The 27,500-nt window shown below is 35.9% G+C and overlaps 1 protein-coding gene across 3 annotated transcripts in view; it reads right to left on the reverse strand.

Moving 5' to 3' along the window:
• The window catches only part of LOC131943883 (putative inhibitor of apoptosis), a 31,218-nt gene extending 11,907 nt beyond the window's left edge, over positions 1–19,311 (reverse strand). The window contains exons 1-8 of one of the 3 annotated variants that reach the window (XM_059304186.1): positions 19,234–19,311; positions 18,015–18,105; positions 15,680–17,568; positions 15,039–15,214; positions 14,770–14,827; positions 14,399–14,503; positions 13,745–13,855; positions 12,890–13,346 (exon numbers count right to left, since the gene is read on the reverse strand). In XM_059304186.1, coding sequence (XP_059160169.1) covers positions 13,147–13,346; positions 13,745–13,855; positions 14,399–14,503; positions 14,770–14,827; positions 15,039–15,214; positions 15,680–17,568; positions 18,015–18,037 — 2,562 coding nt within the window. In that variant the 5' untranslated portion in view covers positions 18,038–18,105; positions 19,234–19,311 and the 3' untranslated portion in view covers positions 12,890–13,146. Of the gene's footprint in view, positions 1–12,889; positions 13,347–13,744; positions 13,856–14,398; positions 14,504–14,769; positions 14,828–15,038; positions 15,215–15,679; positions 17,569–18,014; positions 18,106–19,233 lie in introns of those variants that run through there. The other 2 variants (XM_059304187.1, XM_059304188.1) reach the window with 2 other exon arrangements.
• Between the last annotated feature and the right edge of the window lie 8,189 nt (positions 19,312–27,500).

Raw genomic sequence — 27,500 nt, forward strand, 5'->3', positions numbered from 1 at the left:
CTCAAACTTATATCTGTTTTATTTTTTACTTTTCAAACAAAAAGCCTTAACAGAAACAAGCAACGTTTCAAAAGCACTTCTAAGTAAACAAATTATTTGTTAATCAGTGTCTTAATGTTAATACGACATTGATAAGCAGCTTAAAAATACCATATATATCGTTATAAATATTAATTCGCGTTGAGAAGGAAAAAAAACCGCCTCACTGTAGATGTTTTATTTAATTATACACCAATGAAAAAAATATAAGGCCCCGCGCGGATGGTTGGCCATAGGCCCCGCGTACCCCTAACGCCGGCTCTGGCCATGATTATATTTGACACCTCTCATCTTTTTCCTTTATTTATATATTTAGATTCTAGATCTATAATCACAGTCAAGACTTGGTTATTGATAAAAGAGTAATTAATAATATCTACCTTTTTTCACTGACTTTTTGGTGGGTCTACTTATTAGTAGTGTATCATTTCGTAGCTAAAAACTTTAATCATTATTCATTAGGCATACAAGAAAAAAAATATACCGTGTAACAACATAAAGGGCTCTTAGGTGGTTTCCTATCCTGTTACTTACAATTTTCAGGAAAATAGTATAAATAGATCTAGATCAGGGGTCTCCAAACTACGGCCCGCGGGCCAGATACGGTTCGCGAAGTCCTCTCATCTGGCCCGCGGAAATCTTTTTGCTCAATGAAAAATATTTTGTTGGTGATGGCTGAGGAACTTTGCCCAGAAAAATCAAAGACATGCCTGGAAGAAACTGGCCCCCGAACTGAAATTCGATAGTTAAAGCGGCCCTCGGACTGAAAAGTTTGGAGACCCCTGATCTAGATACTAGATGACATTTTTCTTTCTAAAGTAAAATGTAATTTTCCCGATATGAACTGGCAGTTGACTCAGAGGCATAACAACTCCTCTTGGCGCCAGGGGCGATTTATCAATTTGCATATTATATCTATCTATCTGTCTGTCTGTCCGTCTGTCCGTCCGTCCGTCCGTCCGTCTGTCTGTCTGTTTGTCTGTCTGTCTTTCTGTCTGTCTGTCTGTCTGTCTGTCAGGACAACAGCTGCCGGGTTTCACTTCCGGCCGAGCAACTGTATATAAGGCCGACTGACTGCAGTATGTACATGCATGTTGCTGTTTAATTTCTTAAACTTTGACTGTTTATATTTCAAAACCGCTGCTTAAAATGAGCTTTTTGTTTTTTTTCTACGGGGTCATTGATAAATGACGTCACGCTTTTTTGGACGATTTTTACATCCCCCCTCCCCTCCGTCACACATTGTCATACAAAGATACAAAGCCAGCCCCCCCCCCCCCTAAAATGACGTCATACCTCAGCCTACACCCCCCCCCCCAAATTGCTGATGAATTTTTCTTTAAAACATCGATTTTTCCAAAATCTTGTCTGAACTTTGTCAACATTGAGTATTTTAATCAATTCTTATCACTGTACTAAAACCGTTTTCTAAAACGCGAAATAACGGCTAAAACTTCTTTTCTAAAATTGCTTTTTTTATAATGCAAAAGTGTGACGTCACACCATCTGAACACCCTCCCCCTCCCCCTCATCACACACGTCACAAAATTACGGACCCCCCTCCCCCTAAGACGACCCTTACCCCATTTGCGCCCCCATCCCCCACAAGTAAAGTAATCTTTCGAACCTGACGGTCAAGTGAAGTAACGTTCACTTGTTTCTGTGCCCTTGGCATATGAAGGGATATTGAGATTAGCATTTGATCAGAACGACGATGAGGATTATTTATATGTTCTCAAACTCAGCGTCAGAACTCACAGTAAACAAAGATAATAAATTTCAGTGGGGAGATGCGAGTGCACCCGTCATACGAGATTGTTGAGATAAAAGTAGTCGAGCGAGCGATTTTTACCTTGAGAAGAGTGAAATTTGAGATCAGCGGATTTCACAGTTCATTGAGAAGAAATACCCCTTTAAAAAGTTGCAACTGATCATGCATCTCAGCTATTTAATTTAATGACTTATTTAATAATTTATTTCTGCAAAATTTTAAAAGAGAGGAGATAAAGTGTTATTTTTATGACGTGCATTTAAATATTCAAATTTCTTGACATAAAAAATAGGTCACGGTTAAGTGCGTGCAGTACATTGGAGCTGTCAAAAAGTGGCGGGGCTTAATTTTTCGCGCGTGCACTTTTTGCGTTATCAGAGGAGCTTAGCCAATTTCCAAACAATATACAATTGTATACATTTTATAAAAGTTGAATGGACTTTGGGACGTGCTAGGACTCTAGCCAGGGGCCCGAACTCGAGACTCTCGGGTTGCAGTTAAATTCAAATATTGAGGTAACACTCGATTTAAAATAACTATTTATCAAATTTTCAAATAATAACTTTGTTTTTAAACATTAACATTTCGGGTTAAGTACTTAAAACGAATTATTTTTCGCGTGGATTTTAGGCCCGCCAAATTAAGAAGCGTCATGGAAGTCGATACAACACAATTAGTTGCTCTGTATTATTTTCAAAAACTATTGCTGACAACAGTAAAGGGCAGTGACATAGAAAGAAACTTCCACAAACATTATAAAAAAAATAATCAGAAAAAAGGTACACTTATTTCATGTTTAATTTATATATGTATGCTTTTACCAGTGTCCGCCACCCCCCTCCCCCGAGAAAAAGTCTGGAAGAAACACTGCTGCTCTCCTACTTTAATTCCGCCACTGCGTTCTGTCTAGACAGACTACAGACTAGTGTTCTTTCTAGTCCAGGGGTCGGCAACCTTTTGAGGCGGAAGAGCCAAAAGTTACAATTTACAAAATTTTCCAGTCTATAAAGAGCCACGTTATTATTTTACTATTATCTTACTATTATGGTATTAGATTAGGATTAGGTAAATACATTTGATTTATTATTTAAAAGCATGGAAGTGTTAGCACCGTGCTGTCCTCAGCACGGCCGTGGGACTGGGCCTGTTGTCCACACGGGTGTCAGCTGTCCATATACTTTCTACCTCATATATTCTCACTGTTCTCTAATGTGTTTTTTTTATCCTGTATAAAGTTTTTTTAGAGTATAATATTTGTTATGAGTTTCGAAAATGAATTAATATAATACTAATATTTGTGCAAGGAGTTGGAGAGCCGCATTTGACATCAAAGAGCAGCAGGTTGCCGACCCCTGTTCTAGTCCGTTGAAATGTGTATTAACGGACATGTTTTAATTTTTTGAACATTTAAATGTTTTGCATTTTCGATCATTGAGGAGATAAAAAAAAAGATGTGGTTGAATAGGCAAATCGTGTAGATGTAGCACCAGGCAGGCATTGAGTCAAGAAACACCTGGCGATGCAGCTTTGAGACTGACGCTACAAAGATGGGCTACACAGGGAGTCACATTGAGAAAATGGATTGGCACTGGGCAGATGATTCTGGAGATCATTGGTTGAAAGGGGTAAAGGGCATTGGTAATGTATGTTCAATAATTACAGAATCAATGTTTTAAAGCAAAAATTAAAATAATTATTTGGTAACAAAGTAACCATATAAGATCATTTAATATTCTTTTAATAACAAAATCAAAAACCAAAAGAAATAAAAATTTTCAAATATTTATAAAATTAATATAATTAAATGTAATGTTCTCCAATATTTTTTTTAAACAATGTGAAAATCTGTAATTGATTAGCATAATAATAAAAACAATAATGAAGTATGAAGTAAATTTTTTTAGAACAATAAGTCTTTAATAACACAAATCTTCCAAATAAATAAAAAAAACAAAATAAAAAAAAAAAAAAAAAACCACAAACAACTATTGCTTGTTATGAGAATATAAAAAAAACGTAGCGTTTTTCGGTGTTCGATTTGACCTATGTCTGCTTAAACAGGACAGTCTTATAGGTCAACTATCGAATCATAAAAATCACTAACAATTTTTTTGTCACTGATGCATTGCATTAAACGCTTTCTTCTCACTGATTTTGAATTAACAATGCTTATTTCACGAGTAATATCACGAGCAACAAGAAAATGCATTAGCTTAGTAAAAATTATTTTTATGGTAAATATATTTAAAGATATTTATAAAACAAATTAAATCATTGTTAAATGCATATAAACAATAAATAGAGCAGTTTGAAAGAGTATTTAAGAATCACAGCCATCAACATATCACATCAAAATGATTTGTAGTAAAGCATTTACATTTTTTCACTGGTTTTAAAAAATAAGAAATGTAATAAATAATAACAACAGTTTAAAAAACCAGTGATTACAAAGTAGAAAAACTGTGTATTTTAATATTGAACACAATATGTAAAATATGATATTTTTTTATGCTATTCTATGCAAAGTTCTGCAGAAATTCAGAGTAATCATTGCACAAAAATATAAATCATTTAGTATCAGATCATTAAGATTAATTATAACAGCATATTATTATATTTAAAAATATATATCTCTTGCTCAAACTTTATATTTAATTAATACTGATGTATTACTAATTAAAAACTATTACATTTTTAAATATAGTTATCTGTATATTTTATATAATAATAAAGCACCCAGTCAGCTGTAAGTTGTTTTTCTATAACTATGTAGATATAATAAATACTTTCAGTTTTATTTGATTAAAACACATTTCCACAATGTCCACATTTGGTAAAATCAAATGCAATAACTTGTACAATTAACATTAAAGATTTAGGTGTAGATGTAACTACATATATTATTGTATAGTAATAGACTTGACCTAAAAATGACATTAACATTATTTTTTAAATATGGCACTTATGATTACTTTATCATTGTTTTAAAAAAAAACAGTTTATTTAGCATCTTCACAATATATACCAATTTAAAACAAAACTTCCAAAATTATATAAATTAAAGTGGATAAGAAGATGTTACAAAGGCTTGTTACTTAATGTAAATAGAATAACATAGTTTAATAGTTACTAGTTAGCCATTGTTACTCATTAGATTATGGGCTGTTGAAAAAATGCTTACACAGCACAGATAAAACCATCACTACTGTGATGACGCAAGATTACGTCAGACATGTTAGCAGATATAGGTTAGCAGAAACAGACTATCTATAGGCCTAGTTGGTTGGTCAGATAGAGGCCAATGGGCGCACAGGGCTGACCGGTCACATGGGACGGTCAGCTGACCACTGAGGCGTGGGTCAGTAGAGCGATGGGCCAGGAGTTGATAGGTAGCGGTCAGAGACGGCCGAGGAATGTAGACAGTTAGGAGTTCATGATTAGCTAGCGAGGTAGAAGGTGTGAGATTGTAGAATGTAGAGAACAGTTAGTGTTAGGATTGGTCGTAGTAGTAGGTAGCATGTGGTATGAACAGTCAGTAGTAGTAGTAAATAGTACAGTGTAGATCAGTTAGGTAGAAACTTGAACATATATATCATTTTAATAAAGAACAATTATAGTTGAACTTGAACTGCGTGTTGTTGGATTCATTCGTTCCGGTCTCACTTAAAACCCCCACCCTCACATCTGGTGGAGCGCGGGTCGAGGACAGGAAGACAGTATATTGGTTACTCATGACGGAGTGTACTGGTGTACAGCTTTCTTAACTCAACACAACAGAGAGTTTCTTCAACCGGAACGAGTTTGGATTACCAACACAAGGGAACAGTCTACATATTAAAAAAAAGATAAGTACCTTCCAACAAAAAAATTTATAAACGTTTGGGTTTAGACTTGTGCTGGATATTTGGTGCCAGCGGTTTTTCTGCCTCTTTCTTATCTGTTTCTTCAACCACACTACCCTTAAAAATGCCTCCATTGTACGAAGTGGGCACTAAAACTGAGCTTAAGTCAGGCCTAGAAGAGTCAGGTAGAATTGATAACTCGTTACTAGATATAAATGTTCAGAATACAGTCAAAGTGAAAAGCAATTCAAGAACTATTGAGGATCCAGATATTCTGGATGAATTGATTATTAGGCTTGGACAATACACGACAACAGAAAATCGAGACTGGTTATTAACTGTTAAAGAATTTGACGTAAAAACTCTAGATGATCCAGATGCTATGGAAGATTTGATCAATAGAATTGTAGATTACAAGGTATTCGGAGATCCAGATTCCTTGTTGACTGAAGAAGAATATGATGCAAAGATAGATGCCGAGTTAGCAGAGAAACAAAGAGAAGCAGAAACATATATTGCCGGACTTAAAGAAGAAACAGAAAGAATTCGTAAAGAAAGAGAAAAATTGAGAGAACTTTGCCAAGCCAAACAAGAAACGGTGCAAAGTTTAGATACTAATAATAACAACCAGACAGCTGAAACAACATTTTACTATTCCTACGATTCAGATTCAGATGACACGTTCAGTGAAGCAAGCGAAATACCTACTACAAAAAGTGAAACACTACATACACTCCAAAAACATAATAGCGCAAATCACAACATTCAGATTAACTACAGTCAACAAAAACACAATTACAGTGTCAGATGCTACTATTGTAATAGAACAGGCCACAAACAAATAAATTGCAGAATACGATATTATGATATACGCCAACAAGATGCACAACGCAACAGACCAAAATATAGACAGATTAATAGAATGGCATTCATATCATCGTTTACAGAAGCCAGTAAAAGAACAGACACATTTACGTCAAAAATTAATAGCAGATACGCCACAGCAATTAGGGACACACACTGCTCAACAGTGGCAGTACGTAACACATTCGTACAACACCACCAATACACAGGCAGAACACAACGTGTTCACAGCTCAAGAGGCAGCACATATGTTTGGCCAACAGCTATAGTCACCATAGCCACACCATCAGCGTGTAAAACAGTTGAAGCAGCTGTTTTTAAAAACGGGCCATACGATGTGATATTAGGGAATATTAGAGGTGTGAAACAATTTAGAGTTGAAACTCGAGTGAACTACTTAGAACAACTAAGCCAACAACGCTCATCTTCAAGGAACGAACCTTACCAGAGACCACAGAGAAACAACCCTTCACAAAACCATAACCAACCAGTTGAAAGAATCCACCTACTAAACACATCAAGCTCGTTACCAACATTTAAGTCTAAAGTAAACGGACAGATAGTAAACGCAATTCGAGACACTGGTTGTTCGACAATGGCAGTAAAAGCCAAATTCGTTAAAACATGCCAATATACAGGCCGATATGTAAATGTGGAATTATTTGGCGGTATAATCGCAGAATACAAAACGGCATTGATCAATATTCAAACCCCATATCTAACTGGTCGTGTAATTGCTGTGGTCACTGACAATGGATCATATGATCTGATCATCGGAAACATAGTGAACAACGAAACTATTTCCCGAGTGGAAATCGACGATTGGGTACAAAGGGAAATAATTCAGATGGTCGAAACAAGAGAACAAGCAAGAAAAGCAAGAGAAAGCACCAAAAGTCATGAACCACCCGTCGACCTAAGTAGTCATCAAGCAGAAGGCCAACAGAACAATGCCATGGATAATACTGAGGCCAAAAACATTTGGGAACCAGAAAAATTTCAGCTAGCACAACAAGAAGACCCGTCACTAGAAAAGATATTTAGACTCGCCCGTAAACACTCAATTACTACATCGAGGTCATCAGAACACTCTTTCTTTATTAAGAATAACACGCTTCAAAGAAAATATAAAAGCAAAGGACAAGAAATAAACCAATTAGTAATCCCACAGAAATACAGAGCACAAATTCTACACCATGCACACGACCTTACACTTGCAGGACACATGGGAAGAAAGAAAACAAAACAAAGAATTGAAACTACCTTCTACTGGCCGGGCATGGACAAAGACATCTCACAGTACGTGAAGTCATGTCAGACATGCAGGAATAGAGATACCACTAGACCACCCCAAGCCCCATTACAAACCACTGATTTAGCTAACAGACCATTCGAAAAAATAGCGATAGATATCATAGGACCACTGCCTACCCCATCAAAACGTGGTCACCGATACATCCTCACAATAGTCGACTTTGCAACACGTTGGCCAGAAGCCTTCCCACTAAAGACGATAACATCTGAGGATATAGCAGGCGCCCTACTCACGTTCTTCTCAAGAACCGGGTTCCCGGACACCATACTGTCAGATCGGGGCACACAATTTACCTCCGACTTAACGAGACAACTCACGAGTGTGCTGGGGATTAAGCAAGCATTCACGACGCCCTATCACCCTCAAAGCAATGGCGTGTGTGAACGACTAAACGGCACCATTAAATCGTTACTAGACAAAGTCTCTAAAGACAACCCAGAAAACTGGGATACCATGCTACCATGTATCCTATTCGCCTACCGAGAAATACCTCATTCTTCTACTGGATTTTCTCCATTCGAACTCGTCTACGGCGCCAACCCCAAAGGCCCCATGGATATACTTAGGACACTTCTCTACAAACAGAACATAGAACAAGAAACCAGAACAACATATGAAGCCATTGTCAATCTTAGAGAAAATATAATCAATGCATGCCAGGAAGCAAAGCTCGCGCTACAAGAAAAGGGAGAAATAGCAAGACACAGGGTGAACAGGAATAGAAAGCTACGCCAGTTCACAGTAGGGGAACAGGTGAGAATACTGTTACCTTCTAAGCACAACAAATTACAGCTTGCATGGCAGGGCCCATTCACAATCACAGCCAAAATTTCAAATGTGGACTATCAAGTCGAAATAAAAGGGAAGAAAAAAACGTTTCACACAAATATATTGAGCCCTTACACCTTAAGACCAGAAGAGCTTGAAATTAAACAAACGGCAACAATAAACTGCGCAGAGTTACACGAAGATGACACAGACTCGATCGGCAAAATATACACATTACCTACTAGCAAGGAAACATGGCAAGATATCAAAATCGGCAGAATGCCGCCAGAAATCGAAAAAGAAATCAAGGAAATATTAGAAAAATTTAAAGAGGTGCTATCCCCACAACCTGGTAAAACAGATACAATCGTCCATGATATTAAGTTGACTTCACTTAGAGCAACCAAAATGCCCGCATACAACATTCCCATACATCACAGAGAAAACGTACAAAACCAAATCCAAGAATTATTACAAGCGGGAATAATAGAACATTCCGACTCCTCATATGCTGCACCTATTGTATTAGTAAAGAAAAAATCCCACGACCTTAGACTGTGTATTGATTACAGACAACTGAACAGCATTACAATACCAGACGCAGAACCAATGCCAAATCCAGAAGACTTATTTGCTAAACTTAAACAGGCTAAATACTTTACAAAGCTTGACTTATCCAGGGGTTATTGGCAGATACCAATAAAAGAAGATGTGAGACACCTAACAGCCTTTATAACACCATTTGGCTTGTTCCAGTGGAAGTACATGAGTTTCGGGCTAATGAACGCACCGGCTACCTTCAACAGACTCATGCGAAAAATACTACAGGGTCGAGACGACCTCATATCCTACTTGGATGACATATGTCTGTTCCACAATACCTGGCAAGAGCATGTGAGAGGACTGGAAACGCTGCTGGAAATATTAAAGCAGCATGGACTCACTGCTAAACCTAGCAAAATAGAAATAGGAATGGAAGAGATAGAATTTTTAGGTCACTCCATTTCACAAGGTCAACAAAAGCCACTCCAACCTACAGTGAATAAAATACTGAACATAAACGTGCCGACATCAATTAAAGAGGTCCGTAGCTTGATCGGTCTGTGTAACTACTATAGGAAGTTTATACCCAATTTCGCCACCATCATAGAGCCACTAACGAATTTAACAAAAACGGACAAAAAGAATAAGAAACTACTGTGGACAGAAAAATGTGAAACAGCACTAAACAGGGTAAAACAAGCATTCGCATCGGAACCTATTCTCAGATTACCAAATACAGATCAACCCTTTATCCTCTGCACGGATGCCTCTTCGGTCGGTATAGGTGCATGTCTATTACAAGAATTTAACAATGAACTCCACCCAGTTCAATACATTAGCCGAAAATTGTCGTCAGCTGAGAAAAACTACGCAGTCATTGAGAAAGAATGTCTGGCCATAGTCTGGGCCATAAACAAGTTTGCCAGATACCTGGCCGGTGCACACTTCACTTTACAGACCGATCACGCGCCCCTACAAGCACTAAAAACAAAGAAGCTGTCAAACGCAAGACTGGTACGCTGGGCACTGAGCTTACAAGATTATCAATTTGACATTGTTCCTGTCCCCGGCACACAAAACGTGTTGGCCGACACGCTGTCACGCAACTAGAACATAGGTCATACAACTCTGGTCATCAGGAATGTTAGGAATCTAAGTCGCCGAGAAATCGGCGTGAAGTAAAAGTCAGAACTGAAGCCAAAGAAGTCATTTAAAGTCAATCGAGGTCAGTCAGCGATGTTTATGAAGTCAGTGATGTCGTTGGAACCTTTGAAGTCATATTGAAGTTGTTGAAGTCAAAGTGAAGACGTTTAAGTCGTCGAAGTTTAAGTCAGTCAGTGAAGTCTTTTAAGTTGAATTGAAGTCAGTCAGTGAAATCTGTCGTCTAGGTCAAGTTAGTCGGCAAATGGAAGTAGTTGGAATCGTCGAAGTAAAGTTAATCGTGAATGGGAAATAAGTCGTAAATTGAATTCAGTGAAGTTACTGAAGTCAGTTAAAGTGAAATAAGGCAAGCTACTGAAGTCATAAGTGAAGTCAGTCATTAAGTCAAGCCAGCCAGTTTTTTGTCAGAAGTCAGATAGTGAGAGCTGCTCCACTATATGATCACGTGTTGAAATGGCACGACACACACTCACATGTCTATTCTTTTTGTGAAGCTATTTCTAAGCTCTAGTAGTGTTTACGTCTATTGAGTTTATTAGGCTTTACAGATTGTTGTTAGATTAGAGTGTACTGATTTTTTTTTATTTGGTTATGTTGTAATGTTATTTTTTAATGTTTGTTATGCCGCCAGACAAGTGTTCAGCACGTTTAAATTTGGGATTGAGGTTTTTTTAATGGAAGGTACCTCTGTCTGAATACTTGTCTGCGCGGACACTAAAATGTTCACGTAGAACCATTGCTCATGGTCTCGTAATACAATTTCAGACCCACCAGCGCTATTCAGAATGAGACGAGATGAAGCCGACACTTCAAAGAGTGCCGCCACCTGAAGCCCTGATTACGTTGAATTACCTGGACAGCGAACAGCCTTGCTTAACAGAGAATTGCCCTGGTCAAGACAGCGGACGCATCGCCACCGCTTCGCCCCCGCACTGGGGTTGAATAACAGACCGCCAGCTACGTACACCTACGTCGGCACATACAAAGGGTAGACGACCCATCGTCCAAGTTCCCAGCGTCGGAACGTTACGTCAATGTTCGCCACCGCATCAGACAGCTCCAGTTCATCGTATAACCACTCTACGTGGACGTCTCAACCAGCGTTGAGTTTGTTGCGTCATCACATTGACCAACGAAAGTTACGCCTACACCCGCCTCACGGGAATTTACATCAAAACTCGCCACAACCCACCCACCACAGAGGAACGCCAACAATTACATAACACTTACACATACACTTACACTGCTCGCAGAGCCCGTTCAACCAGTTACACATTCTACTAAGATTAGCTCAAGGCCAGTACACGACAACCTAGCCAGAACTGAGTTTCACATGATTGGATTCACACATTCCATAACATAGACATACATTATCAAGCAGAAACACTACAGACGTCAGGATACTTACACAAGAACTAGAACAATGACATTTTTTTTTCAGGAACACAGACACAAGATTTTATGTTTTTGTAAACTGTGCTGTCCCATTTTTTATTTTGATTTATATGATTGATGTTAGGGATAGAATAGAGTAGTAAGATAGATAGTTGTTGATGTATTAGATTAGTAGCAGACGCTGAAAAATATAATTTGTCAGCTACAGAAAGGGAGGGAGATATGTGATGACGCAAGATTACGTCAGACATGTTAGCAGATATAGGTTAGCAGAAACAGACTATCTATAGGCCTAGTTGGTTGGTCAGATAGAGGCCAATGGGCGCACAGGGCTGACCGGTCACATGGGACGGTCAGCTGACCACTGAGGCGTGGGTCAGTAGAGCGATGGGCCAGGAGTTGATAGGTAGCGGTCAGAGACGGCCGAGGAATGTAGACAGTTAGGAGTTCATGATTAGCTAGCGAGGTAGAAGGTGTGAGATTGTAGAATGTAGAGAACAGTTAGTGTTAGGATTGGTCGTAGTAGTAGGTAGCATGTGGTATGAACAGTCAGTAGTAGTAGTAAATAGTACAGTGTAGATCAGTTAGGTAGAAACTTGAACATATATATCATTTTAATAAAGAACAATTATAGTTGAACTTGAACTGCGTGTTGTTGGATACATTCGTTACCGCCATCATAAAACCCCCACCCTCACAACTACCTATGTCTGCCTTGAGAAGCACCATTATAATCTCTTCTTCTTCTTCTTCAGTCTTAGTTTTAGTGTTGGAAGGGAATCCCTCCAACACAGTTAAGTATTTGTGTCAACTGGTTATGCGCCATTTAGGCAGTTAACTCTGATTTCAGCCTGTTTTCTTTTTAGCCTGCTTTCTTTTTAGAATTGCTTCCATAGACTTTGTCCAAACAAGAACAAACTACAAGGCAGCAGTTGTTTGATTTTGGAGTTGTCTCTCCTGGAAGAAATGCTGTCCCCAACTGTCAAGCCTCATCTGCCTGAGGGTTTGAACATCAGTTAAGCAACCATGAGCTTTACTGACTCGAACTTAAAGACCCCTATGATTATAATAAAATAACCTAAAAATCCACCATCTTTCCTAATTAGTTTTATCCAACCAGAACTCCAACATATATATATATATATATATATATATATATATATATATATATATATATATATATATATATATATATATATATATATATATATATATATATATATATATTAACATGATTTTAGAAATCCTATAGAGTTTTGGATGTGTACTGATGAGTTTTGAAAATTTAATGTATCTGCAAAAACATGTTAAAAACTGAATGTTACTTGCAACAGCCCCTTAAAACAGCAAGTAGCTGAGATGACATTTAATAATACATAAAAACATCCTCCTGATTAAACAATAAAATGTTTGCCTATTATAATGAATATTTAAATTTTTTTGTTACTTCAGCCCATTGCTGCCTTTACAATTCCCTTAACATTAACTCGACAAACTGGGCAATCCCTCATAGCTACAGCACATTCTCCACAGGACACCAGATGACCACAGGGCAGGAACACAACAGAAACTTCTTTGTCCATGCAGATTTTACAAATTGTTTGCTGACGGAGTTGGTTGTTTTCTTCTTTCATGGCTCTGATATTTTCTGAGGTAGAAGGAAGAAAATTATAACATTACTCAGCATAGAAATATTAAATATACATATAACTTCCTCAATTAAAATAATGATGATCATGTTGTTTATATTTAAATAAAGAAAAATATTATTGCAAGAAAAAAATTAAAAACACAAAAACAACTGAGAAATTTAAACAAATTTGGTGACTGAAAAGAGCTGGCAAAATAAATGTGACTGCCTCTTACATTTCTTGTAAGATTATAAGAGAATCAATAAAGATATAACATCCTTAACATTAACACCCAAAGTTATTTTGCATAAATTCATTTGTGCTATATATTTATTTTATAAATATTAGAAAAAACCTGCATAAATAATTACTTATGTATATTACAAAATAAAGCAATGAAAGAAACTAAACCTACCCAAAACATTTGGTTGATCCACTAAAGGTTCACTGTTTCTTGTGATGTTTAACCTTCTCTTCCCTCCCTGTTCAAGTTTTTGTATGATGTTATCAGCAGATAAAATGTTGGCTGCCAAATAGTAAAATAGATTAAGAATTAGAGAACAAATATAGGTGTATACTATGTTTTTTAGTGTTAGATCTTTTTAAATTAAATTTCAACATTTAATTAAACTGAAATGTAAAATTCACTTTACAACTGCTTTAATTGTCTATTTCTATTTAATATTATTCTAAGACTGACTGAAGTTTCATCTAATAACAAAAGTGCAAAGTTTAAATACAGGTACTTTGACTATTTGGGTAGAACTACTAATATATTTAAATATGTGGATGTATGTTTTTTCACAGTTTTGAGTGCATACAAGAAGTCAACAATACAAACATAATTTAAAAAACAACAATAGAATATTAAAAAGGGAAAGAAAATCAGCTTTCCAATGTTTTTAATGTACTAACTCTATAAAGCAGATGATTATCCTACAAATATTCAATTTGAACAATTAAATTAAGAATTACAATGATATATAAAGTTATAAACTGCGCCACGTCTCAAGGCTTACGATGTTAATAGATCTACTTAAAGGTAAAGAGAAAAGGCCAGTTTATTTACCTTCTTGTTTAACTAGTTCAGCAGCCTGCAGTACATCAGCAAACAGATAGCCCAGATCTACAACAGCTCTGACTGCTGCATCTCTTGTCAGATTTTCTTTAGACACTGAATAGACGAAATATTGTTAAAGCATTTTAAAACATACAAGATTTGTAAACTAAATGTTTAGGCAAATAAAGAAACAAAAACATGTTGAAAGAATTTAGAACTATACATAATATTTTAAAAATAATTATTTAGACAAATAAATAACTCAAAAAAATATTTAATAAAAAAACAACAACAACAAACAACAAAATATAGGATATTCTGTATTTTTCAACTATGGAACAAATAAAAGCAATGCCAGAATTAACAAAAGCTCTACTCACTAACACAAAGATCTGACTCAGCAACTCCCATAGTGTCTGCTACTAGTTTTAGTGAGATCTGAAAATAAATAAAATAACAACTTCAAATCAAGAAAAAAAAAACTAATTAATCATTACCCCATGCTTCAGCAGGTAAATTTATAATAATTCAAATTTAATTTAGCTAGCAGGCCTGCCTTAGAGGATATTTTTTTTATTAAGTTCAACTGAAATAAATAAAAGACCAGTTTGAAGTTTAATGTAACAAACCTTAAGAAAATTAAACCTACCTGGTCTCTGTCTGTGTTAAGATTCTGTACTGTATCTATGAACGCCTGACCCAAAGTCTGGCGGAGATAGCCACACTTAGGGAACCATCTGGCATGTTCCACCAACACGTCATCTTCATCTTCCCAGTTCCTGAGTCCACCACCACAGTAGAAACACCTGGCACAGTCACCATAACCTGTTGGAAGAAATTTTTGTTGTTAGCACAAAATAACTATTTTTTTTTTATTTTTTAGCTTAAAGATTTATTTATTTATTTAATGTTTTGCCTGAAACGGTATAAATTTAAACAATATAAATACCTAAATCAGGTACAGCTGACTTTCTATGCTTAATAGATTTAAATGTTTATATTTTATAAGTTAATTCGGCAATCTCAGATATTTAAATTATTGTTTCGATTGAAACTACATGTTTACAGTACTTATGTTCCCAATATAATCCTGATAATTAAAAAATAAAAAACAAAGAATCAATACACTAAAATATTCTACACTCTATTGTATAAAAATGTGTAAAAAAATCTTTAAATAGTTTTTATTTCCTTATATTTATAATTAAATTATTTTATATCTTAATTAAAAAAAAATATAGCAACTACTTTGCTAAAAATAACATTTAAAAATTCTAATTTGGTACCGACCTCCATAATAAAAGCCAGCGTCAACAAGACTCTCCACACTTAGGTGATGTCCCCTTGGCCATCCAGCAAAACTTTCCTGTCGTTTAACTTTCAGGGCATAATCAGCACGTTTGGGCCTCTCCGTTAGTATCCCAAGTTCACTATAAGTGGGCGTTGGTCTGTCTCTACTTGCATGTTGTCCATTTGTAGATGTTGGTGTGTTTGTTGGTCTGTCTCTGCTTGCATGTTGTCCATTTGTAGATGTTGGTGTGTTTGTTGGTCTGTCTCTGCCCGTTTGTTGATTGTGTGTAGATGATGGAATGGAGCGTCTCAGCTCAGCTGGAGTTGAGCTAACACTTGTGTGGCTGACCGTAGGTGCAGTAGAGTGAGTCTGTATAGGTAATGTTGTGTTGAGGGACCCAGTGGCTGTGGTGCTAATATGAGCTAAGGTTGGATGAGCAGGGGAAGTGGTGGAGGGCTGAGAGACGGCTGGCACAAGTTGAGTATTAGATGAGTACGTATTCGTTGCTGTTGATTGAGATGGATTATGTACATAGGAACCCGATGGAAGCACAAGAGATGTTGTATCCAAGCCACCGTTTTCTGTGTTAATTGTCTGATTGGTTCTGACAGTTTGTGGATCATTTGATACAATATTTGTTGGTGCAGAAGTACCTGCTAAATGAAGCCCACTTTCTTCTAAATTAAATGATCTGTTACCACTACCACACATAAGAGCTCTGTTCTGTGATTGTTGGGGAAATTCAGCCACCACCTGACTTGAAGCTTGACCTGGGGTTGGAGCTGAATCAATTTCCGTGAAACAGTTTCTCAACATATCACCGAAACTTGTTGGGAATGAAAGAGAGTTTAAAGGCACATTGTCACAGCTATTGCCAGTTACGATTGGACATTCAGGAGACATCACTCTGTGGACCTCCAAGATGTTGTCTAGCTCTCCCCAGTTGTTTTTCACTCCACAACAAAAGTAACACATGACTATATCTTCGCTCCCCATCCCAATATAAACAAACCCATTGGCAGCTAGCAACAGAGGAGATTTGACGCAGGTTCTTGGGTAACTTACAAACGTAGCTATTCGAAATCTTTCATCATGAAACCATGACCAAGGCATTCCTTCCAACTCTGAGGGATGTGGTTGGGAAGCATTTGGTACAAAATATATTTCATAATAGTGTGGCTTTGGGCGGAAATTTGTTAAGCATGTTGTATCTTTTATCCCACATTTTATATTGTCTTTAGAACTGTCACCTTGATGTTTGTAGTGGATTTTATGTCCCAATTTCGTATGGTTTAATGTGGCTTCCTTTTGTTCTATTGTCACCATTGTAAACTTGGTACATTTTTGCCTTTTATACGCTCCTCGAATACGTTTAACTAAACTTTTAAAGTCCTTTCCAACACATTCAACATTTTCATCTTTGTTGTCGGAATCGCATTTATCTGTTTTAATTTTTGCAAGAGTTCCGTTGTCGGAGCGATAATTAAAATCTTCCTCGCGGCTATCATTATATCTAACAAATCTAAGATAATAGTTGAGATCAATATAATTAGGATATTTTACTCCTTTTTCATAAAGTTCAGTATTTTCATCGCCATCTGTATCATGATATTTTACATATTTTTCATAAAGTTCGTTATTTTCATCAACTTCTTTGCCTTGGTCGTTGACATCTTGTTCAACAAGTTCAACATTTCCAAGAACTTCTTGGTTTTGATATTTTACATCTTTTCCAACAACTTCAAAATTTTCATCAACTTTTTTTTCATCATATTGTACATCATTTACGAACTCTGCTTTTCCATCAACGCTTCCGTCAAGACAAGAACTAGGACAACACGGTGATACACCATATTCTATTAGCGATTTTTCTTTCTTGAACAGAAATCTGAAATAACAACATTCTCCTAATATAATATTAATATAAAAAACAAAAATTAGATACTTTAGACCCCCAATTTTCCCATAGTATGTTATATCAGTTTCCTTAGACATCCACCCATTATATTGTTTGAATTTTCGTCGCATCATGCACCCACAAACAGAATCCAAGAAACAAATAAGGCAGAATTTATTTAACAAATTACGGAAATCGTATCATTCGTTGTTCAATTACATTTTTATTATCTTTGTCAGCTTTGAGCTTTAAAAGGACCTACATGTGTAATCCATTTTTTTTTTTAAAATTAATCACCGAGTTTATAGCTCAAATTCACGCACACATACATTTACACGCACAACAACGTATAGGCCTAAATATATATATATATATATATATATATATATATATATATATATATATATATATATATATATAATCACTTTTACACTTACCTTTTGCCATGTGATCCACACATTTATTTAAATGGTGAGTTTGATTAAGTCTGGTTTTGACAAATTTATCGTCTTTGTTTGATTTCTGATCCTGCGTAATATATAAAGGGAAACACTTAGAAAGGGGTCGGCCATAAATGGCGTCACTCCTCTGGGTAGAGGGGGATCACTAGACGGATGGAAAGAGTGAGTCAAGAACTATGATTGGACGTTAATTTTTTAAAATAAATAAAGTATGGAAAAAAAAATAAAGCGTTTGTTAATGTACAATTTTTTTTGAGTAGACGTAATTTAATGACGTCATTTTAATCAGAAGGGTCTGGGGAGGAGAAGGGCAGAACCTAAAGTGTGTACAAATCGAATAAAATCTTATTACGTCATTTATAAATATACACCGATCCAAATAAAACCTCTAGCTACGAAAAAAACGTTATTTTTAGACTGGTGTATTTAGGCCCAAGGATATCAAATTGAAGACATGCAGCATTTACCAGTTATAAAGGGAACTGATCATTTTATACAAAATATCAAAATTACACACATCGTCATTAAAAAAAAAATCCCAGAGACTCCCCCACTCAAATAAATTAATTTTTTTAACATCGGTTTTTCTTTCTAAAACCGTGACAGAGCTCTGTCAACATAATATATTTTAATCGATTTATTACAATTTATTGAAACATTTTCTATAGCACAAAAAAAAAACCGGCTAAACTTAAATTCAGTTTCTAATACTACTGATAAGAATGCAGAAGTGTGACGTCAAATTATCTAAACATCCTTCTCCCCCACATCAAACATTGTCAGAAAATTATGCCCCTCCCCCCCCCCCCCCCGCCTACGAGTTGACGATCTGTAACTTTTTTTTTCACGATGTTTATTTTGTCTTGTTCATACAAAGAGCTATACTTTTAATGATTTTCCAGTTTGCCAAACATTTAAGAAAAAAGAAGGGGTGGGGGGTAAGGGGGGGGGGGGGGGGGTGGGGGTAGCAAGTTTTAATCAGGCAGAAACTCAATATTAGGACCACTTTGACACACTTTATGAACTTGGAAAGATTGTAACCCACCAAGTGTTATACAATCATTCAATAAGTAAACAAAAAATAGTTTGCGTAAGTATTGCATCCTACATAGAAATGTAGATTTATTAAGTTTGTAATTATAATTGTAAATTTTTATTGTATTAAAAAAAACTTCTTTATTATAAAAAAACTTACTTGAACTTGTTCGTAATCGTCTAGTTGCTAAACGAACCAGCTTTGCCTTTATATATATAGCTCGAACCGGATAAAAATACACAGGTTATGTCAAAGCTCTAAATTTAGAGTTCTAGGGGAATACTAAACGGGAATTCCCAATATTATTTTATGCTTCAAGAAAAAGTTGAGTTTACAATGCCTAGAATCATTTCAGGACTAGGTTTATTGTTCCGCTGAGCGTTAAAATTATGGTTATATGGGATACTAACTTGAAAAAAATACTCTATTCGGTAATTTAAACTTTTTACTGCTACTAAAACTTATATGCGTAGTAGGCCTACATGTTCTTGAACTTTGTATAACATGATTCAATGATCCAGAACTTTCGTAATGGCGTGATTTTTCGATTAAGCTGCGTCATCGTCACGGTAAGAAGACTATAAATATGTATGATACATGTACACGTGTTTAAAACTACCTAAATAAATATTGATACAACCATATCGTGTTTACTTGTTTTTTTAAATTCACCACTTTTTAAAGACAGGAATTTCAATCCAGAATGTAAACTGTACATAAATATTGTGTTGGGTGTAGTTTTTTATTTTTTATTGGTCATTACTTGTTGGCATTTAGAACGTAATTATTGTACAGGACGTCATGGAGTGTGTCCGTTTGTGGGGAACCACTCGTTCTGTAAAGTTCTGCTGTGTATTGTGGGAAAAGGGTTGGGTTGGGGAAGTAAGAAACATTAGGAAGCATATATACTATATTAGAAAAGAAACAATATTAATATGGTAGGTAGGAGTCGGCGTGGTCGAGTTGGCAAAAGCTCACGGTTGATAAATTCGACAAAGTCTCGAGTTCAAACCCTCTAGCAGATAAGGCTAGATCCCTTCCAACACTAGCAATTAAGAACGAAGAAAAAGAAGAAATATGTTAGGTCTATTTTAGATCTAGGGTTAGGTGGGGCAGTATCATTACAGACCAATCAACGGCCCGTGGATATTATAAGACCATTAAAAAGCCCTTACTATTAACTGTATAAAAAAGGTAAATAATAAGGTCACAATTAAAAGCTACAGTTGGTAAACAAAAAGACAGCATGAAACGTTATTTATCATCGATAAACCATGGTTCATGTTCTTCGACCTTTATAGCGTAGGCATCCATCTATATTCTATATAAAATAGTTTAGCCCGTCGCGTATAGATTAGTCACATGATAGATGCATAGCCGATGTACAATAATACATACAAGAAAAAGTTTGTACTAGGTAAAATCATGAGAGTCCAGTCAGTAGGCCTACTCAACATTTGATTGTCACGATAAATAGATTAGACGAGAACTGCGAGATTTCTTATTCAAGTTAAATTCTCATAAATTAAAACAAACCCACATAAACAAATTGCATATATATGTAACGATTTTATAACAATTATATACTTTTTGAAACCGCAGGGGAGAGCGTATGGACGCTAACTCCAAAAGTCCCGAGTTCGAACTCACGTGCACATGAGGCCCGTAAGCTGGAGATAGCAAACCATCTTTGAGAAAAATTCTAAAATCAAATAACGGCAGCCTTGCAGATTATTCTTTGGTGGACAAAGGCAATGGAAGCAAATCCAGGATGAAAAGCAGGTTGAAGTCGAGGTCAATTGGCCATATGGCGCATATTAGGTTGACAAGTCATAAGCCTACTTAAAATGTGTTGGAGGATATATCCTACAATATAACAATTATTAACGAGTAAGAATGTAAAAATGCCATATGACCTAGTTACGTCAATTGTAAAATCATTCCTAAACGAATAACATGAATACGTTTTTTTCCCGCTATATAATGGTCCAAATTATGAACTTCTCTACTCGGAATCCTTGCTTTTAAGATAAGTCTTTGTCAGAACTTTAGCTTTTTATAGCTGTTACTGCGTGTATTCTAGATGACTCAGTATACTGCCTATTCAACTTTACCTTTTTAACATTTTCTCCCTCTAAAGCTAATTCGGCCTACCTCTTCAAACTACGGCGAAAGAAAGAGAAAATACCAGATAGAACTCCAAAAAATTATCCCCACCAACTACCTTTACCAGAGATTTATAGTTAAGATGCGTAATGTTTAAAATTGTGTGACGAACAGTTTTTACTTGAACTAGATAAGTTTTACTGTTAGCACTACCGAATTCTCGCCCTATGATTTTCTTGAATAACAGTTAACAATGAATAATTTACCAAAAGTTTTTGTCAGTCCCAAAATAGAAGCATCCGTGATTGCAACAAACTAAAAAAAATTAAAGTCTATTATTGAAGTAGATTCATCGCTAATGTTAAGGTCGCAATTCTAAACTGCAGTTGGAAAAAAAGACAGTACGAACGTGTTCAGCCCCCCCCCCCCCCCCTCCCCGCCAACGAAAAAGAATTCATATAGAAAATAAATATATAATCTTATCAGTGTCCGCCCCCCACCTTCCCCACGAGAAATTTAGCCCACCCTTTAAAATTTTAAGTCCCCCCCACCTACACCCCGGAGAAAGTAGTCTGGAAGAACCACTGCTGACGTGCTGATCCATAAATGCCGGAGAAGATCAGGGACTGTCTTATCTGTCAATAACCAGCAGGACTGCACCTTCTCCCTCAATTGCATCATAGTTTTAATTAACCTACTTCTTCAACACACTACTTTCACTTTCGTTATACGACGCATGTTATATTTCTAGTTTTAGTTACTCTATTATCATTTTGACGCACACGCCTACATAATAATAATAGTTAAATATCTGTTCTCGGACTAAGACCGTAAACACAAACAAACACTGCAGCTAGTAATCACATATTTTTTGGACACCCATTTTAGATGACTGCAGATTTACCGATTTCGTTGAAAGTAATACATTTTTTTATTGTAAATTAAAACCAAGCAAAAAAAAATTAAATACGCTATAAAACGCTGACGGTTCCATGGGATAGGTGAAGAAGAGTTTACCTGTTTCATTTACCTCGGCATATACATGAATAGTGTAGTCAACACTAAGCCCCGCATCGTTTATCTTCCCTAACGTTTGTCGGGTACCCACCAGAGCTGGGTGGACTCAGGGACGTTCAACAGACTCGAGCCAGGGATCCAAACTCTAGACTTTTGGGTTAGTATTTGTACGCTCTAGCTTTTTCCCACGCCGTCCCATTTCTTTTGGGATTCTACCTCAATCACTTCAAAAAAAAAATGTGGGGTCATTTGTTTCATTGTGCTCACACGTTCCAGAAATTCGTCAAGATCAGGGTTTCTTTCATGCATCTCTTCGGATGGCACCGTCCGCCCCCTCCCCGAAACACGTCTACCGACCCCGAAGAAAATAGATTTTATAAAAGAAAAAAAAATTATACTCTTTTACCAGTCCGCCCTGCGAGAGTTTCAAATTTCCCCCCCCCCCCCCCGAAGAAAAAAGCCTGAAAGAAACACTGGTCAAGATTATTTTGTCTGCAATTTCTTACCAACTCAAGAGATATCATCCTACTTCCTAACTGCTTCTGGAATATAATTTCTTACTACTTGCACTAAGAGGAAAACAATAAGTTCACGATGATCATACTGTCCCCAATTTAAAGTAACTTTAAATAAGCTTGCTACTTAGTATTGCGGTAAACTTTATACTGATTGCACATTTGTACTAGTATTAAAACAATTATTGCAATATATTCGTGAAATATTGTTTAATTAGTCTACAACTACTTAACTAATGCATTTATTTAATAAAAGTATGTAATACATTAACAAAGATAAATATACATTATTTTTAGAGAAAACTAAAAAAAAATCAATGTTACACTACTTCTTTAATTAGAAATGGGAAATAGCTTAGTCAGATGCATTCAGCATAAACCAAATGTATATTTATCTCTCATGGAAAACCCTTACCATTAACGAGTGAAAATTTTAACGACGGCCTTTAGCATAACTGCGGAGCTGTAGGGAGTCTAACAATAGCTTTTATTTTAATCTAAGAACAGAGTTTCTTCCAGGCATCTCTTCGGGGGGGCGAAGCCCCCCCGAAAATTTTTTACCGCCCCCCCGAACGAAATGAAATTTATATAATTTATATAGAAAATATATACTTTTAACACTGTCCGCCCCCCCGAAGAAAGTTTACCGCCCCCCCGAAGATTTCAAGTGCCCCCCCGGAGAAAAAAGTCTGGAAGAAACACTGTCTAAGAATAGCCTGTATTTTAAAAACCCCTTTTATATTTCGCTTTCCTTCTAATAATAACAGCTGAGGACATTCCTTTCAACAAATATTGGTAGAGTTTGACCATTATTATTGATCAGTTTCAGAATGTTGTCAAAACGTGGCAGTAGCAAATGTTTCGGGGAAACTCTAGATGTTATTTTTAACCCGGAATTATGAAAACATAAGAGGGAAGTAGAATATTGAAAACGAGCTGACCTGCTGTTTAATTCCTATATTTCAGTAATTCATAATTTGTGAATTCGACACTACCAATGCTGCGACTGAAAATATTTTGCTTTAAAACACTATGAGTAGCTAGTGAAGGACGATTATCCTCACCAAATTTTATAATTTAGTAACAAAAACAACGATTTTGCAATTGAATAAATAACTGTTAGAATTAGGTCCCCAAATGCTTTTTCTAGGTAGATTAATATTATATTTGCACAAAATTGAAGCCATTCGACAAAACGTTACGGAGCGGATGACACCAAATACTCCGTCCACTTAAGTGGATTAGGGTGAAACCACATAGAAAATTTACAAATATACCTATCATTCGATAAGAGAATTATTATAAAACAGCTCACGAGTGTGTAAGTGTGTGTATTTAAATGTATTTGTGTGTGTGTGTGTAAGTGTGAGTGTAAGTGTGTGACACCAATGGAATGATAGTTGTACATTTGATTCTGCTTAACTAATTTAGCCTTGTGTCGATGTTCTTACTTCTTTTTGTACTGATTTGTTATCCATGATTTGTGATATGTTTATGGGCTATTTTCTATTCCTGTTAAAAGTTGTGTGGTATATGGCTAAAATTAAATTAAAATTTGAAAGACGAAGTTCAGTCAAAAGTGAGTAGCTTAAAAAAAAAATAAATACATCCAGAACAAAAAAAAATATTTTAATACATATACACATGCTAGTACACATACTTACAAGTATATATGGGAATATATATATATATATATATATATATATATATATATATATATATATATATATATATATATATATATATATATATAAAATATAAAAAAATATAAAAAATTATATATATATATATATATATATATATATATATATATATATATATATATATATATATATATATATATATATATATATAATTTTTTTCTTGGGGGAGGGGGGGGGGGGCTGACACTATTATGTGCCGCACCGGGTGACTCCCGACCTCGCTACGCCACTGATACTGAATGATTCATTGCTCACAACAATGCTAGCTTGTCGCGTTTAAAAGACTCTTTTGCGATCAAGCTAATAAATTGTAACAGCTGGTTTATTGAGCACACCTTTTATTAGAAATAGTTCTTTGTTTACCAGCAAACATGTTATACACACGAAAAATCAAATATGTTTGCATAAATCCGTGACATTTAAAAAAAATGTAACTAGAATTTTTTTATCGCCTGCCATATTTTTTTAAAGATTAAAAAAATTTTAGGATGATTACATAAAATTTTCAAGCCAATCGACATATTATTTGTAAAAATTTTTTTAAAATAAAATATCCTCAATGTCACACAAGATGATTCAGTACATATCGGATTCTGTAGTAACAACCCCTTTCCACCTAATTTCAATGCAATATGACTGATGTATGTGTGGATACACCTGTTCAACAGACTATACTCTGGGATGTCAGGACGTGGAGTAAAAAAAGACTTTTCTTGTGATGATTTGTCCGAAACAAAAATTACTGTTTTAATTGTAATTATTTACTATAATAAGGCGTGAGGGATCTATTATAAACTTTCTCGAGTACAGAGTTTCTTCAAGGCATCTCTTCGGAGCGGCGAAGCCCCCCCACCCCCCCGAAAAAATTCTACCGTCCCCCCCCCCCGAATGAAATGAAATTTATATAATTTATATAGAAAATATATACTTTTAACAGTGTTCGCCCCCCCCCCCCCCACCCCGAAGAAAGTCTACCGCCCCCCCCCCGAAAATTTCAAGTGCCCCCTCTCCCCGGAGAAAAAAGTCTGGAAGAAACACTGCTCGTGTACACACACACACACTCGCACGCACACACACACACATACACACACACACACACACACATACACACACATACACATACACACACAAATGCACAAACACACACACACACACACACACACACACACACATACGCACACCAACATAGACAAAAACACATAAACATACACAAACCCACACACGTTAGGTGTCGAACATTGAATGTACACCTTTACCTACTGCAAACGCTCATCGTGTCACTTTATTATAAACCACACACACACACACACACAATTGACCTACACACAAACACAATAGACCTACACGGACACACGTTGAGATTGAGTCACACAAAAATTATTCATTTCCTGTAACAATATGAGCTTGCCGTGTTTGCAATCCTCTTTTTGCGCTCGATGCATTAAAATCCTGACAGCTGTATTAAAAGTTATTAAGGTATGATCGCATTTACAACTATTCATCCATGTATACACACGAGTTTTTTTTTGTTCGAATCTGTGGTACATAGTTTGGAAGTATTGAGTTAAGTGTTTAAATAAAATCCAGATATGGTTTCCATAATTCCTCTAACATCGAGGAGATTAAAGAAGCCTGTCATAATGCTGACAACACAATCCCAACATGTATTGAGGTCTCAACAGATCTGTTTTTTCATACTGTCTGGTTGAAAATGAACGCTCAAAAGTATCAAAGTTAAGTCTCTATGTACGAGACAGTAGGGTTTCCATAATTACTTTCACATCTAGAAGAGTAGAGAAGCCTATTAAATATATTTACAAAATAATTATTACCGCTGTTTTCTGTTCAACGTCCTGTAAGTCTTCGGAAATTAAAACATTAAACCGTAAACAGGGTATTTTTAAGCATTTTATTTAATAAAATAAACAAGTTAATAAAAAGTCTAGTGACAATTTAAGCGCAATTTCCTTATGTTATCCATAACAATTTTTAATTTTTTGTGACCGAACGAAAGGATATTTTTTTCCGCAAAAAAAAGACAACTATATTAACCTATATCAACGGAAATAGTTTTATTTTAACGAGTAGGCCTACACGATGCTCAGTTAAAAAAAAAGTAGTAAATATCATCCTAGGCCTACACGATGCTCAGTTTAAAAAAGTAGTAAATATTTTTTTGTGACCGAACGAAAGGATATTTTTGAAAACTTTCTTCGGCAATATTGTTCTAAATTATGGCAGAAATCGATTGGTAAATGTTTCAAGTCGCTAAGTGGTCTGGTTGCCGAGATATGGGCCAAAAACTGCATTTTTTCGAGGTTTTTGGCTTTTCCAGGAAATCCAGGAAGGAATTCCGGAATTGTTTTGGCCCACAATCATCCTCGGAACTTGCTAAACATATTTGCTTTTGGAACTAGTCCTCGATATTGCTTCGTTGAGGAGGAGATACGACTTAAAGCTGGGGACACACATCCATCCAGAAATGACGAGTTAATAATCGCAATTGTCCGTATGGAAATTGCGCTAAAAACGTCAGGTACCCATCAGATCTTAACTGAGGGTCGTTCTATGCACACGTCGGGTACCCATCAGATTTTGAAGGACGTTCTATGCACACGTCAGGTAGCCTACCCATCAGACCTTAACTGAGGGTAGTTCTATGCACACGTCAGGTACCCATCAGACCTTTACTGATGGTCGTCCTATAGATGCCAGCAGTGTAACTAATTTGTTACTTTGGACTATCTATGGGATGCATTACAGATATTTTGCAAGACATACTACAAAAGATTTAATAACGAAAGACATATTTTTTTGGTGCCCTATCTAAGCTGGCAACTAATTAACTGTTGTAAAGTATACTGCATCTGTTGCAACAAATGCTCGACTAGCAAATACATTTTAATTAAAATTTAAAAAAAAAATAGAATTATCATTCAATATCTTACAAAGTATTTCGTCCAATTCTGTTCAGTTGTCAACAATAGCCTTCGTTAATGCCCCGTGATGACGCGATTTTTAATTAATTACAACCGTATGTTAATTGTTGTTTTTATTATATTTGTTATATTTATTACTTTGACTG

This window comes from Physella acuta, unplaced genomic scaffold (genome assembly GCF_028476545.2).
Source record: "Physella acuta isolate Inbredline_101_S28 unplaced genomic scaffold, ASM2847654v3 ptg000472l, whole genome shotgun sequence".
Lineage (NCBI taxonomy): Eukaryota > Metazoa > Mollusca > Gastropoda > Physidae > Physella > Physella acuta.